Here is an 18,836-nt window from a genome sequence, read left to right as displayed (position 1 = left end):
TATTTTTAGAATCGCCAGACTTCAAGCTTTACAAAGGTGTGTTTGCCATGCCCGTATCTGCATTCTATGACCCCTGACTTAATCAAAGGTGAAAAATTACTTTTTCTGTAAGTTGAAGTGCGAATGTCAACAGGGAGATCAAAGCAACTATAATAACATAGCATTTGGTTCCGGTCCGAAGACAGATAGAGATTAAATCATATACAATCAATATTATTACGGAATGTTCTGATTACAAACACTTAAATAAAAAAAAAATCGAAATTAAGAAGAAATAAAAAAATCGATAGTTAATGAAATTTGTCATCCGAATTTTAAAAAAAACATATCGATCCTGTTTTCACTAGTTTAATTCGAAATAAGGCCGTGAACATAAATGTCTACAGACGTCGCACAGAGCGTGTTCGAATTTCGAAACAAATTGTTTAAATGTGTTTTAAGATAATTTTACTGGTCCCTTTGAAATTATCTGTATCGCCCATCAGGCTGTTAGCAAGGAATTGGCAACTGCCAGTCCAAAATAATTCAACTTCATGAAAATGAAAATGGGTTTCGAAAAATTTTGACAAAATTATCAAAGAACAATAGGAAAAAACAAAAAAAATGGGCAAATGTTGCCAGTCTGTATGGTGGGTAGACTGGTGGCTGGCGAACACCCTGTCGCTCATGATAGACAGTAGCAGGTATGTGCGCAAAATCGTTCAATCTATTTTATACTACACACTATATAGCGCTTCAAATCATCAGTTTGAACACTACGCAATTCTGGGGATATGTTTTAACATACCTGAATCGATTACATCTTTAACAGTCTTAGTAATGTAGTATAAACATGGCAACAGTGGATTGTTATCGAAACCTGTTAGCGCGCTTTCAAATTAACATCTATAATTCCATCACAGTGAGAATAAACAATTTTTAGAATTAAACTATCTCCACGAATTTCTGATTTGAGTGAACACAACATGACAATTGTATTACTCAACGCACAAGAGTACTTGCAATAATGTCATTTATAAAGAACATCATGCAGCCAGCACATCACCTTGGAAACGCTACCCATAGAAAAACAGACCAACACCACCTTAACGGAAGGTGTGAAAATCACGGAAATGTTCATGATCCCGGGCGAATCGTTAAAGTTGAAAATAATAAATAGATGAATCATTTTCCATAATTTTACTGACAGTAGAACACCGATATTTAGGAGCTATGAAAATCGTTATTTTATTTCCACAGAGTGTATGTATCTTCCTATCCCAAAATGACAACGTTTCTACATATATATTGTTGGACCAAGTTACAAGCGCTCTCTGAATTAATTGCCTTCACCAAGGAGATTGTGTTTTTGTCGGCGTTTGTTCGTTGTTAACCTGTCTGTGCCTTGACAAAATAACCAACCGATAGTATTTTGAGAGAGAACTGCGTCTGGCTGTAATGGAAACAGCATTTTAAAGATAATTTTTCATTTTTATTGTCGCGCCGTGTCCTGTTCGATTTGGGATCAGAGGCGGCGGCACTAAATTTTGCATGGAGGGGCGATATCTGCTCACCATCCAAAGGCGCGACCTTACCAGGGGGCATTCTCCCTCTTAACAATTTTGAAATCTAGACCCTCTGAAACGCTATTTCCTGCATTTTGAGAGGCAAATTTTGCTGACACAAAGGGTTTCAGCTTGATTTTTTTCGAGGGGGCAATCGCCCCCTCTGCCCCCCTGGGCCGCCTCCACTGCACTGGAGATTCATATTGACGCATACAACACGTGTGAAATACATTGTTTGTTTACATTTACGACCATCAACTACCATGGTAGTTCATGGTCAACTATAGGAAAATTACCAAAAGCGTATATATCCTTAATTTCAATTAAAGTTTGCATGTGACGTCATGTCGCGCATTATGTGCAAGCGCACAAACGGTAAACGCGCAAACGCCATCGGGAATTGCAATGTTTTTTATGACATACGTAAAAGTATGGTTGACCATAGTCACGTACCCTTGTAATTGATGGTCGACCATGGTAGTTCATGGGCTAATACATAATACAAATCACATGATGGGCACGTGCCGCCCTTTGGGGTCGTAATTTTTAGCTGTTTGGTGTAGAATGCGGTATAGATTTTCTTGCATTGAGGTCCAATATCAGGTTTGCCGGTCTAGGATGGGGTCTGTTTTCAGAACAGGTGGCACAAGAAATAATCAGTTATTGATGAAAACTATCCAAAATAGTATCAATGTCCACAAAATATTAGTTGACCTATTGAGTTGACTGATCATTTCCTGTCTCTGATCTATTTGTCAAATAACTTTTTGTGAATCAAATAACATGAATTTGTGTGTTGAAAAGTAAGTACTCCTGGATCGATCATTCATTCTGATTGATGAGTAGATTCAACCTATAACTGAATACATTTGGTGACAATTTGGTCTCTGATGGGATATACAAAATCAATATTCGGTCTATTAAAGAAGTATGGTTTTTGAGGTGAAAATCGTCTATGATGGAGTTGGGGTTTTACTTCCCGTCCGCACATCCCTACCAAACTGAAAGGATAGTGCCTCCTCCGGGGGGTAAAACATAGTGGTTGCCTAATCGCAAAGATGTTGGTGCTGACTGTACAGCAAGTTGTGTTAGCAGTGCCTGAACGTGTTTGAAAGACTACGACTGCATGTCAGTTTCAACTCCCAAGCAAACCAGATATTGGTAGAAAACTAGACATGCACGGCAGTCATTTTACGTGTTGACTCAACATAAAGAAACGATCAACTTATTCTTACCACCAGAGTGCGCTATTTCCAGTAAATCACCAGGAGAAAAAAAAATAATCCAGTAGATATAATTTTGTTGCAGGAATATCTAAATAAAACAAATTAGTGGCTAGCAACAATATGAACTGTTTTATAACAATGGAGCAGTCCTCTTACAGCATACCACAGTATGATGCACCTATTTTCAGCTTTTTGAAGTGAATTCAGAAAAAAATTCTATTTTCATAAAAAATCATAGAATATTTTATGACACAAACTCACACAAAAAAAAAATGCAAGTTCTTGCATTTATTTTTGTTTTAATCCTTTTAACAAGAAATAAAATTACCGGTATTGGATTCAATGAGTGATTGGTCTAATGCAAATATTTGTCTCATACATTCAACCCACTAAAACCCATAAAGAAAATAAAACATGATGAAACTATGATGTTTTTTTAATACGTCTTTATTCAAAAATATACCAATAATTGGAGAAAAAAATAGTGATATGTGACAAGATCAGAAATGACAGATATATTACAGCCAAGGTTTAAAAACAAATATTTCCCTATTGCGTTAATTGTACTTTGGTGGCCATGTTTGATTGGAAAATTGGTAAAACATTATACAATATTGAATCATGAGACCCTTGGTACCCTCTGCTTATTTAAAACAGTCAATTACAAAGAATAATTTAGCAAAGTTTGAGGAAATTGCTATTTTTAAAAGTTAGCCACGACCATCCTTAATTTGTCAGTGAGGGGATTTTGTGACCAAGTGGGCGAGATTTAAATTGACCAGAGACGTTTAAAGAGGCAGTCATAGTTGTTTCACACCAGATTTGGTTCGATATACTTCACATGCATTGACACATCACATGTGCGATGAATGTGGCACTTTAAAAACTTTCATACAAACATTGCAAACATTCTTTTTTTATAAGATCATGTTTTCAATTTGGTGTGATTTTTTGTAATAAATCTATCGCTGAAGCAATCTGATAAACAGATTACATTAAATATATCCTAGTATAAGTATTTAGATAATGAAGAGAAATATCAAGAAAATATTACATCGATTCATACAACTTTTCCCCCCCAAACTAGCATTTGCCGAATACATTAATGACATTTTGTGAGAACGCCCAATGACTCGGTGTGTTACTTAAGACTTGAAGGTTAAAGTAGAAGTGATAAAAAAAATTCTAAAGGTCAACAGTCATTATATAATTCCTGTCATCCTACATAAACAGTAACTTTTTGTCAATAATCAAAAAAGTCAACAATCACAACTGAGGATAAAAAAACAAACAAGTAGAGATATATTTGCCTGCATAGTCCAAGTCTGACCCATTTTGGGGATATTTTAGATACTGATTCTAAATTCGATTTTTTTTTTATGAGAATCTCACCTAGTGAAGCAATTGCATGGCAGTATAAACATCTAGTCTCGGAATGACTTTGTATGTTGGCCACAATAGCTACCGGTAGTTAGTAATCAGTAAAGAGAATATTAACAATGAAAAAAAAACATAGCTTTTCTGACTTTATTAATCAAAGACATTTTTTCCTACTTTGATGCACAAGATCAATTAACAGCACCTCCATGTCGAAAAAATATGTATGTCCTTTAAATTTGGAGCCAAATGTTGCAAATTTTCAGTGTTTTTTTTCCAAAATACTGCACAAAAGGAAAAGATGAGAATCAAATGTTAAAGAAATATGCCTGTTTATTTTGTGAAAGATGACCAAAGTTTTTTAAGGCTTTCAAAGGGTTTAAGAACTTGTGGTTAATGTTATTGACAGGTGAAACTGAAATATCCATAATCCATGCAATTTAAAGCATGTTTTTTTTATTAAATATGTAGACTGTGGTTAGTTGTCAAAAATCCTAAAATATTGTTAGTAAATTAAAGAATAAAGAATAAAAACCAACTAAAACCAGATTAAAAAGGAAAATAAAAAACTGAATAATTCTTTAAAGATAGCCTCTTTTTCCACATTGACTTCAATGACAGCCTCTAAAATTTGTAAATAAATTTGTAAAAATGTAAAATATAAATACATCTTGAAAAAATATTTCACATCATTAAGCTTCAGAACAGGCCCTAAAAAACAACAAGAAAAAAAAAAAACAGCACTAAACAAATAAAATAAACCTTTGCTATTCCCTGATATTTCTAGTTAAAAAAAATTTTTGTTGACAATAATGTATTTTATTTTATTTTTTGGCCATTTACTACTTAATTCAAATTCCTGGTTCTCAAATAATTCTCATTACAAAACCCTGAATTATAGAAATATTAAATAAATACATGTACTGCCAAATTATCCAAATTCTTGAATATATGGAAAAAAGCAAATATTGATTACTTGGTATTTGAAGCAAAGATACACGCTGGCAAAATACAGTAAAACTTTTAATTATACAGCTATATAATTTTGATGATTTATTTATTGATAGTTTAGGCGTTATAAATCGTACTGAATAAGTGAAAATATATTTTAAGATTAATCTTAACAGTTATGGTTGATTTTTTGGTATTAAAAAGTTAATAATATCATATTTGAGAGTTTTGTCAAACTGATGAATTTGAAGAGTATATTGCTTACTGCTTTGAAATACTGATGAATATCAAGAGTGTGCATAATTTCCTAGTTCAATCTACAGAGAATGTACAAAGTAAAAACCAACTTTCGACTACAGAGGGCGCTCTTCTTTTCCAGTCCATCCTACAACTTGTCTACTACACAAAATTTGTTGTGCACAATCCCAAAATACCGACAGCGAAAGTGTATACAGTTTTTGTAAATACAGTTTTTTGATAAATATTATAGTTTTGAAAATGAGATAAAGTTTCGTGGCTAAACACCACGATAGATGCGAGTCATAATCTACTATAATACACATAGATATATTATGCCTAAAAAGTTATTATATAAAATTGAAATGAAAACTATCCTTGAAGTCATAAAAGAATTTTAGTTCAAATTTTCATTTAAAAAGAAACTCACACACTTTAAAAAATGTTGACAGCCAGGATATAGGTGAGAGAAAACACCTCTAATAATAATTTTCTATTTTTCTTTTTTTAAAAAAAATATACATTTGCCATTGTATAACTACCGTAGGGGCATTTGAAACCATAGTAACCATGGCCCAGAGTGTGTTTATTATGATTACCAAGTACAATCAGAATTGAGTTTCATCGAACACACAATCACAATTGTGATTGGTTAATTGCAATCGTGATTGGACCAAACGAAAATGTATCCTAATTATTTACTCCATGATATTTTTGTTTAAAAAATGTAATATTTGTTAATTCTTCTAATTTAAAAATGGCGCATTGTTGACTATATTAAATTTTTTTCTAACGCTAAAAAATTTGTTTAAAAACTTGTCTTGGTAACACTTTTCATCTCTTCTCTTTAAAAACAGGTACTCGATTCTAGTCATCTACTGGTAGTGGTTTATTTTTCTTTCCAAGAATCTTCATCAATTCTTTGTTCATATAATATGGTTTCTCTGGTGACCCGTTGTGACGTTCCAAATCTTCCACTACAAAAAGAAAACAAAATGTTGTGAAATGTTGAAATCAAATTGCATAGTTTCATTAATAGATTTGGCAATTGAATTGAATTTTATGCATGACCCCAAAAGGTCACCCATCCTGGTACTTTCAGGTTCAATATCAGTAGAAATATAACCCAAATAATTAAAGAAAAAAAAAAGTTTAACAACTACATATACTCATACTAGGAAGTCTGACCTTTAGGTTTTAGATTAAAGGGCGGCAGTCGTCGCGCCGCATCCTGTTCGATATGGGACTCATAGCGACGTGTACAATACATTGTTTATTTACATGAAATTCAAACATGCGCTGCACGATGACTACCGCGCTTTAAGTAAAAGTCAGCAAAATAGATAATACTACAATCACTGAGCGAGATGTAGAAAGCTTCACTTCTGATATCAAGTTGATAACAAATAATTGGTATACGCTCAAGAGTAGAATGAATTACCGTTCACAATACTTACAGAAACATAGAAATAGCGTATCTACTGCCATCCCGTAGACGCTAAAGAAACACGTGGCGATAGCGTACGTTCCAATAATCATTACCTACGAAATAGAAAATAATGTGTTATTTTTGAGATACAAATAATGTTACCATGAATTCTGACTTTAAGGTGAAAGACATTGGTGTTTCTTGAAAAAAAAAGAAATCTGTATTCTCATGACCAGTGGGAACACCACCTTTATCTATTATCTGCCCTTGATGAAGCACATACATAATAAAAGAAATTATACAATCGGTATGCGACACATGCTCAATAACGCAACAATACATTTTACACACGTATTGCATAGTTGCATGGGACCCATTTCGATCATGAAGTCATGTGACAGTGACGCTTTAATAATAGAATCATAATATTATATAATGAGAATAAAGGAAACTTACTAGAATTGGAATCCAATAGTAGTTCAGATTGGGTATCTCGACAAGATCGTTGAACCACTCAACTTTACCCGTGAAGAAATAGAAAGCACCAACACCACATGACAGGACAATGCAGAGTTTCCCAATAAACAACAGGAAGTCTGCAATCCAGTCAATTACTACTACTCTGTAAACAACAAAATTTTATACTTATAAACAGGAGTTTATTAAATAGACAACATTGAGGGCGCCACTTAACATTTTACAACCGTGCATCAAGTTGTGAATGCGATATTTTATTAATATGAATCACTATACTCAAATTTCAAGAATTTTAAATAATTAAACCGTAAATTATTTTTTAATTTTCACTTAGAATCAAGTAGATTCAGACCAATGACAAATTAAAATTTGAAAATTTATACTTCAGTGCAAATTTATGCATATTGAGTAGGTTAATTTGCATACTAACCTCACAATGTTTCTCATTAAAAGGAAAAATGCATTCTTTGCCGATGTGCAGAAGTTTTCACCATATATAGCAATCTAGAAACAGAAAATATAAAAATACAAAACACTACATTTTGTGTTGTATGCAAAACTTGATCCTACCATCCAACATACTGTACTTTGTAATACCGTAAGTCCTGATGAGACTGTAGGTACAAATCTATGCATAATAATTAGCTTAATTTGCATACCAATTCAAACATTTATTAAAATGATACAGTGGTTGTGTCAAGTTCGATATGGATTACTCTGCATGTGAAAACATTGTTTGACTACATGCATCCCGACGAATGTGGCATTTAGGAGTGACTTCTAAAATGATCTCACAGTAGTCGCACTATAGACTTTAACCCGGCTGATCTGTCATTTGAAACTAAATATTCTTGTTATAGATGCACGATGCATGCACTAGTAATTATACAGAATTTTGAAAATATTTTACTGACTGAAAGATAAAATCAAATAACCGAAAAAGATTAAATACACAAACTTGTTACCATGGAAACAACTTTGCGATTTCCTTCATAGAGTTACTCCTTAGTCTGGCAGTCATTTTGAATGGAATAGCAGTCAATTGAGGACCATAATTTAACAAGCAGCCTGTCAGCTGAGATAGCTCCGCTGTTAGCAATGCACATTTCGCTTAAAGAATTGAAGATATCACAAAATGAACAAATCTGAGAGAGGTCTACAAACAAATCTACCTGTAGTACCTATAAATGTAATATAAAAGCAATTGGACTTGTGGTTTTCAACAAGAAGTCAATAATATCACTTTTTACCAAAAATTAAAAAAATATTCACTAAAATTAGAGAATTAAAGATATCATCATGAAATGAACAAATCTGAAAGCGGTCCACATGTAGTACCTATATATGTAATATAAAAGAAATCTGACTTGCGGTTTTCAACAAGAAGTCAAAAATATCACTTTTTACCATAAAATGACAAAAATATTCATCAAAATTAGAGAATTGAAGATATCATCATGAAATGAACAAATAGCCAGTCATCGTACATTGATCATAATTTACCAAAATATTGTATTAGGAAATTCCGGTGAAAGTGTCATATCGCCCATAAATGAAATAACAGAAATTGAAAATTGAGATTTCCACTTACCATAATGTAGGCATTTTTGTTGATGAACTTGAGAAGTTTCTCCAAACACCAGAAACAACATTTCAAACATTTTATCATGAATTTTGTGCACTGGTTTTCGGTTCCTACAGGACAAAACAAACGCGACGAAGTTGAAGTTCAATACACTGATGCGATCAAACTATAATATGTTGTGCATGTTAACTGCTGTATTTAGACTAGTTTGTACTGTAGAATACTTTATTTTGGCTTGGAATTTATTTTCGCTATTTTCGCGAAAGGGATGATTCCGTGAAAATAAAATCCAGCGATTATACTTTTTTTCCTTTATTTCATATTCAACTCATCAAAAATCAGTGAAAATACAGAACGCCCAAAAAGCCTTTTCAGCGAAAATTAATTCCAACGAAAATAAAGTATTCCACAGTATGTGTAGTCAAGAATAAGGGTATGCAAGGTTATGAATTGTGAAATGATTACAAAATCATAAGACAAACTTAATTTTCTAAAAATCCTAATTAAAAATAGAGAATCTGTCAAAGAACTAATTTGTGTTCATCAAAAACCATTTTTGATAGTATCCTTGCTTATTTGCAATGCGCGTAGATACTGTAAAATACTTTTTTTTAGCTGGAATTAATTTTCGCTGAAAAGACAATTTGGGTGTTTTGTATTGAATTTATTTTCACTGATTTTTGACAACTTGAATGTAAAATATAGAAAAAAAGGTAGATTTCATTTTCACTGAATCATTCCTTCAGCAAAAATAGCGAAAATAAATTTCAAGCGAAAATAAAGTATTCTACAGTACATGCATTTATGCGTATTTATAATTTCGCTAATTTTCGGTGTAATCAAAAATTCAGTCATTCTGTGACACTACTAATGTTATAACATTGGAACTAAGTTTGACTAATGTGTTCTTGATTGTGAACTTGAATTCACAAGTCATGAGAGTTTGCTTCGTGTGAGACTTTCACATCAGTCTACATGGTTGTTGAAAGTTGCTTACGGTAAATCTTATGTTATAAGGGACGACGTCAAAAGATCGATGTCGGATAAAAAACTTAATTCCTTTAGTTTTTTTCCAAACCCCCCTACCCCCCCACTGAAACTTAATTGATAAATATTGGTAATGGCATCAGACTACATTCACCATTAAATACAAATTGATAATCGGACAGTAGTATTGCATAGCAGTTGGTTGTCGGGTGGGTGTAAAAAGATTTTACAAATGCACCTCATTTGACGCACAAATTTACACTCGAACCAAACCATTTTTCTGTTTTTTTTCCCTTTTCGGTTATTTCTGTCTATGATTGGATAGAAAAAAACGAACTACAAATACTCCAAGATTTTTTTGACTTCATTAAAAAATAAAATCGGTTTTGTAGGATGGAAACTTTTTGAGGTCAACCCCCCCCCCCCCCATCCCCAAACTAAAGGAAATAAGTTTTTTATCCGACATCGATCTTTTGACGTCATCCCTAAATCCTTTGTAATAAACAAGTATATCGTCAGATGAATACGTGTAAATACCCAACAGTGAATGTTTATATTTTAATGTTTATTTAGATGTTAATTTGCAATAAAAAAAGATGTCTCAATCAGTCTACTGCATCTATGCATATATGATTATTTTAGAATATATTATTTTCACTTGGAAAATGAGTATGAGTTTTTTTTCCGGGGAAATAAATTCCTGCTAAAATAAAGTAATCTATTGTATAAAAACTAAAGAATTCATCACATCAGTTCACATCAGTTCATGAATAATTCCAATGTACACAATTTCTCACTAATAAAACTTTGCTATAATATTCTGATAAAAAAAATCAACTAACCTTTCAACTTTCTCTCAATATATTCCAGCATAACTCGAATCATTTTGACGATGGCAATCAACAATGAACCAAACGCTAGTGAACCAAGATGATATCTATAACGACAAATTTTTAAATAATTAATTTTACTAAATGAAAGAATTCTTATACCAAATAATGAAGCAACTAATGTATTTGATACGGGAGTACACCTCGATCGTGGTTACACATCTTTCACAGTATTGTGAGTTTCGTCATTACTGATACTTCAGGAAGACTTTCGCGTCACGAACTCATTTTAACAATCAGGTAATTAACACATATCATTGCAGATGGATGGCAGCGTGATCAGCCAAAGTAAACATTTAATGTGCCTGTATAACAAAAACACAACAATTGGAGATTAAATCACAATTATTGTTCAAATAATCTGTGATACCAAAGTTTATTTTAATCATTTTACTGGTTGGTTTGTCTATAGTTGAAACAGCATAAATTTCTATTCAAAAAATAAAATACAGGTAATTTATAATTCGCTTTCGGTCAAGTAAAAATGTCATATATAAGTACTGAGATATTTAAAAAAATATCAATGAACGGTCAGATAGAAAAAGTCATATTTTTGAACTCACCTCAGTGATCTCCAAAGGGACATAGTCAATGGGAATTGTGGGATATCCTTTGGTTTATGGAATGCCCAGTAGTACGAAGCAAACGCTCCTGCTAGTACCATTTGACTTAGCGCCACCACAAAACATGTCAACCAAAGAAGACCAAACAGAAGATATATTTGCATACGAAATAAATTTGGGTCTCCGCCATATTTGACGAATATACACATGGCCGATGTGTTATCGTTATCAAACGTCTATAAATAAATAAAAAATATAGATATATAGTTAGGTAGTCACCAGGTAGTGCAGACACTGCTAGTGTATTTTTTTGTATGATATTTAATAAAGCAATTTGTAGAATCATTTATAAACTAGCACATTGAGTTGCAATAATGACATTATGTGCGGAAGAAGGTCCTACAGCCCTGTCATGTAGTCCCAAATATGGAGTATGTTTTATATGGCAACCGACATTACCGATATATCTACCATCAGCAATTTGCATAAAAAAGTCAGGAGCGACTACAATGTTGTTCAACTGTCGCCTGGTAACAATTGGACCGACAAAGCATTCTATCAGACATCTGATGCCATATCTAATCCTTGAGATTATGAGAACAAATTAGAACTTACTTCGGGGTCACACTCTGTGCCATTAGTGAAAGCACTACCATTGTAGTTATTTGGGACTTCTCCAACCATGTACACCGGTTGTCCCGATGTTGCGAGGTACACAGCCATGATGGCCCATACAACAAATATAATGACTTCGAGAAAGAACGGTATGACCGGCCAGATTAGCGTGAACATCATGGTTGACACGGCCCTATGAGTAAAAAAAATTTAACATTGAAGGCATTTTACAACAATCGATTATATTGCAAAAATTGCACGACAGAACAAGCAGCCTCTCAGCTGAGATAGCTTTGCTGTTAGCAATGCACATCTCAATTAGAGAATTGAAGATATCATCAAAAAATGTACAAATTTGAAAGAGGTCCACCTGTAGTACAATATCAAATCAATCAGACTTAAATAGATATCTTAGTATTGCTTGAGTGTAAGGTAAGTATGAATAAATATGGTAAAATTGTATAATTATTCTTACCGACTGCCTTCTTTGATTAACGCAATAGCGATACGTATTCGGTTGCACAGGAATATAAGTAATAACACCATAATAAGGGTAATGACACTCAGTATTATACCTAGAAATAAATTAGACAGAATTAATGATGCAAATATCTAAGACCACAATACTGCGCTGAATTCGCACTCAATTAAACATTCTTACCACATACTAGCCATGTATATTTCACTCAATCGCATTGAAATAAAGATACATACCGAACGCTAGCCATGTATTTCTCAACTGTAGATAGCTTTTCAGATTTAAGGTGAATTCGTACGCAGCATCAGATCCTTCAACATTCTCCATATCTATGTACATGGTGTAGCAGTAATACTGACCTGCAGATGAACCCAAAATAATATCAAACAACGAATATAACAACATGTAATCTCATATTATTAAGATTAGGCTGATGGTAATTTGATTTGGAACAAAATTCTCACGAGTTGTTATTTTCAGGATGAGTAAGAAACACAACATAGCAGGATTACTATTGTTTTCTCGTAAGTTCAAGTACTGTAGAATACTTTATTTTTGCTTGGAATTTATTATCGCTATTTTCACTGAAAGGATGATTCCGTGAAAATAAAATCCAGCGAATATATTTTTTTCCCTATACTTCAAATTCAACTCGTCAAAAATCAGTGAAAATAAACTCCATACAAAACACCCAAAATGTCTTTTCAGTGAAAATTAATTCCAGCTAAAATAAAGTATTTCACAGTACTGCATGTCAGTAGCCATGTAGCATGGTAAAACCCTTACGCTTTAATAAAATACCAGGATGGGATGATAAGTTAGCTGCATGTGCATGCAAGTCTGCAATATGTAATGTAAATAATAGGGTCAAATAGCAGAATTTGTTTGGGGTTCCAGACAATACCAGATGCTAGAAACCGGCACTGTCAGATCTCAGATGAGGAAAATCCTGCAATCAGCAGGACAGAGAAGATAATTAATTTACCATCAACATATGAATAATTAACTTACCAAAAACTAACAAGACAAACATGGCGCATATTCCAAAGTAGACCATGATACCAGCAATCCATCGCATTATTAGTATCCAGAAAAAGGACAACACTGATGCCAAAAACAATCCACTGTGAAATAAAAACAAATTGTAAAGTTTTGAGAGGCAATTCATTCAGCGATACAGTAACTATGTTGCATTTTTTGTCTCATAAAACAATTAAGAGGTAAAGTCTAGGAATGGCTTTGTTTTTAAATTTCAAGTGAAATTTATTCAAATAGGTGATTTTCGGTACAATTGCGAGATCCTGCGAGATGCATAAAAGACGCGCATCGAACGTGTGCCGTAAAAATCGAACGATTTGATTTTGAAATCGAATTTATTTATTTTGTAGCTCACATCCACTGGCCGCTCTACGACAGAGGAATATTGCTTCCGAATACCCTTACTTAATCGAAATTGCCTATCATCAAATGTGGACAGCACATTATTAAGCATGGAAATGTCCCTCAAAATACTTTCGTGTTTGTCGAATCCCACGTGATGTTTGATGCCACTATGACTGCTATGAGCTTTGTTTGTCCTATTTTTACGTTCGATTTCACGCATAACGCGTGATTCTCACAGTGTTCTATTGGTCTATTGTAAGGGTGGGGATACTTTCATAACCAGTCAGTTTGTTATAATTTTTAATATTCACTGAGGGAACTGAAATAAACTAATCATGAAAAACGCTGACAACATTTCCCCTTGCAAAATTGCAATGGACATTAAAAAATTCTCAGTGTTTGTTTCAATTGACTCCTGCACTTTCATTTCCAACAAATGGACTCTCTATTTTCACATTTCAATATAGGTGATAAAAATCAACACATAAATCACATATATAATGAATGCTATATGTTTTTCAATTTTCGATTTGACCCATGTGTCATGTTGAAAAAGAAAATCCAATCTGTAGATTGTTCACCTACCCTAACATCAAGTGCCAAGAGTCTTCAAAATCGTGGAATACCATAGTTGCTACATTTTGTACATTAATAAAGGCTGCTATAGCTCTATAATAAAAAAATAAAACAAGTCAACAAGCAGCCTCTCGGCTGAGATAGCTCAGAAAGTAGAAAATTGAAGATACCATCACAAAATGAACAAATCTGAGATCAGTTCACCTGGGGTATTTATATGTATAATATCAAAGCAAATCAATCAAAGCAATCAGTAACATGATCAGCTCCGCTCGACAAAGTCAACAGTGAAGCAAATAAACTGAAGAAAGTACTTTAGAGTGTTGCAACCAGAAATGTTTGTGATTTTATAAGTTGAGAGCATTCACAACAATGAAATGTCATGAAAAGTATTGTGAATCCTTGATTAAATGACTCCCAATAAAATCACCTCACCACAGCTACACAATTCATGCAATGTTCTGTGACTTGTGTAATACACACAAATGTCCCTTTTGTTCAAAATTATAAGGAAATTACAGAAAAATAAATTAAAATGTGCAAAATATTGAACCAAAATTTTGATAAGAAAAAATATATGGCATTCAAAGAGAATAAAAATGTTTTACATCAGATCTGTTTAAAACTAATTCCTGAGAGTCAAGATATCTAGTAAATTCTGTAAAATGACTAATTTTCGCTGGGTTTAAATTTCGCTGATTTACCATTTCAGGCATATTCGGTGGGTTTTAAATTCATGGTTTTAGCATTTACTTGTAAATAATGTGTTCATGCAAAACTTTACATATTCACTGGGTTTTAATTTTAAATAGCGCATTTTCAAGTCAGTGGAATAAGCAAAATTAAAACCCAGTGAATAATTAATCCTTTTACAGTATAATCTTTCCCGAGAAAAAAATAAGACAAACTTTCCTGGTTGTAATTTTGACAGAAGAAAATAACAAACATGAGCGTAAAATTGTTGAATGATTCAAACATGTTTATTAAAATGTTTAATAGTTGATATCAGTCTTACTTCTCAGCTAAGTTTATATCATTTCCTGTGATATTCTTTCCAGTTCTTGGATCAGTCAGAGTGGAGTTATTTATATCCTGAACTACATCATCCAGATTACCAACAGCATCAAGAAAAAATGATGGAATACATCGCATGTACACTAAAAAAATAAGAATAGAAATACAAGAAGATGATTAAGTAACACTTTCCATGATTGGTTGATGAACACCTGCTACAGAACCAATAAAAAAAATTTTGCAATTCCCTGTGACATCATTGGATTTTGTAATTCCACTGTAAAACATATTGAAATTAGCTACATGCCATTTTAGAGAATTTGACTCAATACATGAATGAACAAAATCTTAATTTATCTAAAATGCCAACAATCTCATTGTGAGAATATACTTTATTCTAAATTAGCGACATCTTGAATTAGCAAAATTGCAGGTTAGCTAAATTAGCGAAAATGACATGTTAGCTAAAAAGACAGTATATTATTGAGAAAGATATGACAAACTATTATTTTTAAATATGCTATTAAATAATACTGCTTGAATGTGTAACACAATGAACAATGCCCTCTATGGCAGAATTAATTGTTTACTTTGTCTTTCAAAAAGTTGGTAGTACCGGTAATCAAAACTGACACTCAACCACAGCTTATAGGCATCAAATAACGTTTTTTCTGTTCAAGTTTACTGTAATATATTATATCAGGGTGAAAGTAAGTTTAAAACCATGAGTAACTAATGTATACCAAACTAAGGAGCTTCAGATAATGGACAGCCTAACTCTGATTTAAAATTTCAGATCTGTTGATCTGTGTATTTTCTGCAAGTAAATTTTGCCATGATCATATTAGAGTCAATGCAAAGCTACTTATAAGAGTGTGTCTGATTGGCTACCCAACCCTAAAACCTAACAATCAGACCAATCAGAGAGCAGCTTGTTTAGTTGACATGCTTCAAATGATATATTACAATGTATGATGTACTATTTGTGTCAGATTTCCAAATATTGAGTGATAGTTTTTTAGTACAAAGGTTAAAAATGTAAATGATACTTACAGTCTCTACTCTCTAGCGTATAGTAAGCACACTTGCCTACGTCAAACAGTGCTAATGGTGTCTGCAAAAAAAAAAGTTGCGTCAAAAAAAAAAAAAATGTTCAAGAAAGATTGTACTAAATAAATTGTAGTTTCTATTAAATTGATATGATTAGATACTCAAGGTCGTTCAACTTACCAATCCATAGTCGACGAATTCCTGCTTTGGATCAATGTCATAATCACAGATGAAGTCTGCCCAGATGTGACTGACATCATCAGCGGCAGATTGTCGATCTGAAACGGTCGTCGTTGGCTCAGCTATGGTGAAGACATCTGTTGGTAGACTGCCTACATATGGGACAAGGGCTGTAAGTAGTTCGGCCTGGGCAGACAGTCCGACCCACGTCTTGTCTGGACAAGAGTTCACACACACCTAGAAACAAGTATTAAACTTTTAATGCTGTAAAGTAAACTTTGCTTACAAATTTTTTAACAAAATAAACCCACATAATTTTGTAATATTTTTTTTTTAATTTAAAAAATTATTGCTGCAAAATTATGGCATTAAAAAGTATGAAACTGAAAAAAAGTAATATCGAACTAAACCACTAAAGAAGAATATTTTTTTGCAAAATCCCAACTTCAGTGACCGTTTTACTAAAACAAATTATTTCATATAAAAATGTGTATGGACAGTAATGGGTGACATTTGTGATATCTAAAACCTCAAACCAACACTTGATCTGAAAAGGAATGGGTGTCAGTTACTTCTTACATGTTTACAGTACAGCGAAACAGGATAATTGTTTTTCAGTTCTAGTTTCAGACAAAATACATGTACTTCCTTCTTTTTGAATAAAACCAATATAATATTGACAATCAATACCATGTTGGAGCTAGCTAGTCATTCTCAGAGTGTCTCAAAATAGCTGACTATACATATAAATACAACTTTATTCTATGGGGGCAAACTAACCTATCTGAAGAGTCATTGAAGGCCAGGGGGTTGGGGTAAACCAGGTTCTATTGAGATACCCATCTTACCTGTGTTGTCGGACACTGGAATTCGAGTAACGTTGTGGTATCAGCACAGGCTAACAGATCGAAGAAGAATAGGAGAGATTTATTTCTGAAATGAAAAAGAAAACATTTTAAGAATTGAAGTTGATTGTGTGGGACGATAGGCATAAATCATTAAACATCTTCATCAGAATATCCTTCCGAAAGCAAGAACATAGAAGGTGGATTCAAAAACCCTTTCAGAATTGTTATCAGCATAATGGTACTCATTTTTTTCCCCTTTCAAGCAAAATAAGTCACCACTTATAAGGATTGGATTTTTTAGAACCAAGAATAAATATACAGATAAAAATAATTATATAATTTATAAGTTTTAGAGCTTGATTCTATGGAAAGTGTCGCATGACTATACAGTTAAAGTAAGTTTATTATAAAATATTAACATTAATAATTTTACGTACTGAACAGCCTCGTTATATCCACATATTTGGCCTCGGGTATCGGTAGGATAGATTAGTTTACTTGGATTACCACGAGACCATCCTGTTAAAAGAATACATAATATATATATCAAGCGAAATTCTATCATCAATGAATTATGAATCATGAGTTTGTAAAAATATTCGAGAATGTTTTACCAATATTGAATATTCTTAACAACACAGGCAAAAAAAAAAAAAAAGTGACTAAGAAAATATGACATGGTACATATGTCAGAATTAAGGAAGGGAATAGGCACCTGACATATGAATCGATTTAATGCCAAGGTCAACTTTCAAAAAACAAACCCGGACGATTTTTCTCCAAAAACCAGCAGCCAATAGGGAATTATGTTTATTTGGTCTATAACACACAATGAAATTATAATAAAAATGTAAATAAATTTTCAAAAAGATGGCGGGAAAAAATCGCAGCTTTATGTGTTGAACCGATTTTTATTTGGGTTAAATTTAGTCAAGGTTTACTTTGAAGTGCCACCATTATCGTAAATATTGTGTGTTGGATACATTGCAAGGGACTCGCATCAAAAATCATCTGGCATAACAACTGCGCCACTATCTAATTTTCAAAATCTTTAACACGTGAATTTTAATTTGAATACTGATTTCAAAAATATAAATTAAATATATCAATAATAATACCTAATAATAATAGAATTTATGCTTGAATTATTCAACCAATTCAGTTTTTGTATTTAAATTAGGTTCATTTGGAAAAAATTAAGCTGGTACATGTATATTTGACAGTGTAGAATGGTAATTTTGAGATACTTTCAATATATATTGACATGTGTCATTACAGTCTGTCACTCGTATTGCAAACCACAGGTATAATAAACAATGGAGATGCAACGGTTTGTTTTAAATCCAGTGTATCTATCCACACGCATGCACACACAAACATACACATGCATGCACGCAGAGTTCAATTTGATCCCGGATAAATGGCT

General features: G+C 32.9%; 1 protein-coding gene across 1 annotated transcript in view; it reads right to left on the bottom strand.

Annotated features, from left to right (window-relative positions):
* Positions 1–3,953: 3,953 nt before the first annotated feature.
* LOC100367696 (choline transporter-like protein 2) overlaps positions 3,954–18,836 on the bottom strand; it is a 36,581-nt gene continuing 21,698 nt past the window's right edge. Inside the window, exons 4-20 of the mRNA XM_085492418.1 lie at positions 17,848–17,929; positions 17,411–17,495; positions 16,563–16,799; positions 16,386–16,446; positions 15,334–15,475; positions 14,328–14,411; positions 13,371–13,483; positions 12,596–12,718; positions 12,357–12,456; positions 11,882–12,074; positions 11,267–11,502; positions 10,656–10,750; positions 8,833–8,936; positions 7,672–7,745; positions 7,221–7,386; positions 6,793–6,877; positions 3,954–6,312 (exon numbers count right to left, since the gene is read on the bottom strand). Coding sequence (XP_085348544.1) covers positions 6,203–6,312; positions 6,793–6,877; positions 7,221–7,386; positions 7,672–7,745; positions 8,833–8,936; positions 10,656–10,750; positions 11,267–11,502; positions 11,882–12,074; positions 12,357–12,456; positions 12,596–12,718; positions 13,371–13,483; positions 14,328–14,411; positions 15,334–15,475; positions 16,386–16,446; positions 16,563–16,799; positions 17,411–17,495; positions 17,848–17,929 — 2,090 coding nt within the window. The 3' untranslated portion in view covers positions 3,954–6,202. The remainder of the gene's footprint in view (positions 6,313–6,792; positions 6,878–7,220; positions 7,387–7,671; positions 7,746–8,832; positions 8,937–10,655; positions 10,751–11,266; positions 11,503–11,881; positions 12,075–12,356; positions 12,457–12,595; positions 12,719–13,370; positions 13,484–14,327; positions 14,412–15,333; positions 15,476–16,385; positions 16,447–16,562; positions 16,800–17,410; positions 17,496–17,847; positions 17,930–18,836) is intronic.

Source organism: Saccoglossus kowalevskii, chromosome 17, assembly GCF_978046115.1.
Source record: "Saccoglossus kowalevskii chromosome 17, keSacKowa6.1, whole genome shotgun sequence".
Classification (NCBI taxonomy): domain Eukaryota; kingdom Metazoa; phylum Hemichordata; class Enteropneusta; family Harrimaniidae; genus Saccoglossus; species Saccoglossus kowalevskii.
This window is presented reverse-complemented; position numbering and strand designations above follow the sequence as displayed.